Genomic DNA, 1,690 nt, shown 5'->3' on the forward strand with positions numbered 1-1,690 from the left:
TTTTTTTTTGCTTTGTTTTGTTTTTTGTTTTTTTGAATGTCCAGAGGACCAGATTGAACTTTCTTGGATTTTTCTACCTGGATTATTGAGCATGCATCAGGATATCAATGCATTATAGAAATGTAGTGTAGTAAAAAGTACAGATACTTGATGTAAAATGTAGTCGAGTAAAAGTATAAAGTACCCAGTTTAACTAAGTAAGTTTAACTCTACTTAAGTAAAGTACAGATACATGAAAAATGTACTTAAGTACAGTAACAAAGTATTTGTACTTAGTTACATCCCACCAGTGATCTGCTCCCTAAACAGGTCTCTCTTGAAAATGAGACTACCTGTAAAGGGTAAATGAAATAAAAAACATTAAACCATGATGACCCACCCTCCATACCAGGTGGGGGCGGTACTGCACACCTGCAGGTTTTTTGCCAACAGGCTCATCAAGAAGAAGAAGGAGGAGCTTGATGACGTTGCATGCGGAAGTATGAAGGCCAGCGAAGAGGATTCCACGAAATCTCTGTTAAAAGATGGTAAAACCCGTGTAGTTCCTGCATTAACCGATTAAGTAAATGTTTTAAAGCCTTGAACACTTCTGTCATTTCCATTCTTTTTATTTTCATCGTTTAGTGCGAAATCAGCAGCTAAAGCTTTGTGTTTAAAGCACCAGTGCAAACCGTAATATGATGTTTGTCTGCTGAATTGACTGAGTCCATAACACGCGAAGAAGAAGAGTAATTAGCGCAGTGTTCACGAGGGGATATGTAATTTATGGTTCCAGAGTGTTATGCGGATTTCCTGTCAGAAGGGTTCGACGCGAAGACGTTCACGGCGCAGGTGATCCATCACGCGCTGATGTGTGAGCAGCTGGCCGTGCTGCAGCAGGGCATCAGCCAGCTGGACAAGGAGCTGCACGTCCAGGTACCGGCCCACAGCACCGGGGCACGCGCATCCACACATGCACAACCACCTACCAGCCACAGCAGCAGTGCTTCATCCTGGTCCTCAGCCCCAGATGTTTCTTCTCCAACACACCTGGTTTGAATCACTCATAGGTGCTTAATGGGCTTTTGTAGAACACGAAGTGACGATTTAACCATTAAATCAAGTGTTGGAGCAAGGAAACCAGTATAACATGCAAGATTCAAGGTTCTTGTCATTCGCACCTCATGTGGTACATGTGGTGGAACGAGATTATGTTCACAGGGTCCCAGTTCCATCCAACAATAAAATGTAAAAGATGAACAATGATAACATCTAAGATATGAACTAAGAAAAACATCAACTAAATATCATATAACTAAACAGCAGCACAAACACGAGTCTGTGTGAGCAGATGAGCACGCAGGAGTACAGCTAGTGAAGTTCCTCTAACACCGAAGCTTCAAAGCACGCTTCAAACTCGACAGGGTAGTTATGGTGAAGCAGTGGGCCGGAGCTCGCTTCATGTGACGTCACCGATGACGTGTGAACCGCTTCACTGCTTCATTCAGACCGAGTCAGCTGACTGCTTCGAGTCGACAGGCGGACTTTCAAACATCTGGTGTGATTCAGTGTGTTTAAGATGCTCAAGCCCCGGTTCACATCCCGTTCTACACGTAGAAAGTAGAACGAGTGGATGTTGTGGCCGCACCACGCTCCTGCCAGCAGAGACACGGACTGCATGTCCCGCGGGGAGCGTCTTCATCCTCCTCCA

The 1,690-nt window shown here is 44.5% G+C and overlaps 1 protein-coding gene across 1 annotated transcript in view; it reads left to right on the plus strand.

Moving 5' to 3' along the window:
* The first annotated feature begins 450 nt into the window (after positions 1–450).
* The window catches only part of LOC119428134 (conserved oligomeric Golgi complex subunit 5-like), a 47,174-nt gene continuing 45,934 nt past the window's right edge, over positions 451–1,690 (plus strand). The window contains exons 1-2 of the mRNA XM_037695771.1: positions 451–527; positions 776–915. Of these exons, the coding sequence (XP_037551699.1) occupies positions 482–527; positions 776–915 (186 nt within the window). The 5' untranslated portion in view covers positions 451–481. The remainder of the gene's footprint in view (positions 528–775; positions 916–1,690) is intronic.

Source organism: Nematolebias whitei, chromosome 22 (assembly GCF_014905685.2).
Source record: "Nematolebias whitei isolate Nwh7 chromosome 22, NemWhi1, whole genome shotgun sequence".
In the NCBI taxonomy this organism is placed as follows: Eukaryota; Metazoa; Chordata; class Actinopteri; order Cyprinodontiformes; family Rivulidae; genus Nematolebias; species Nematolebias whitei.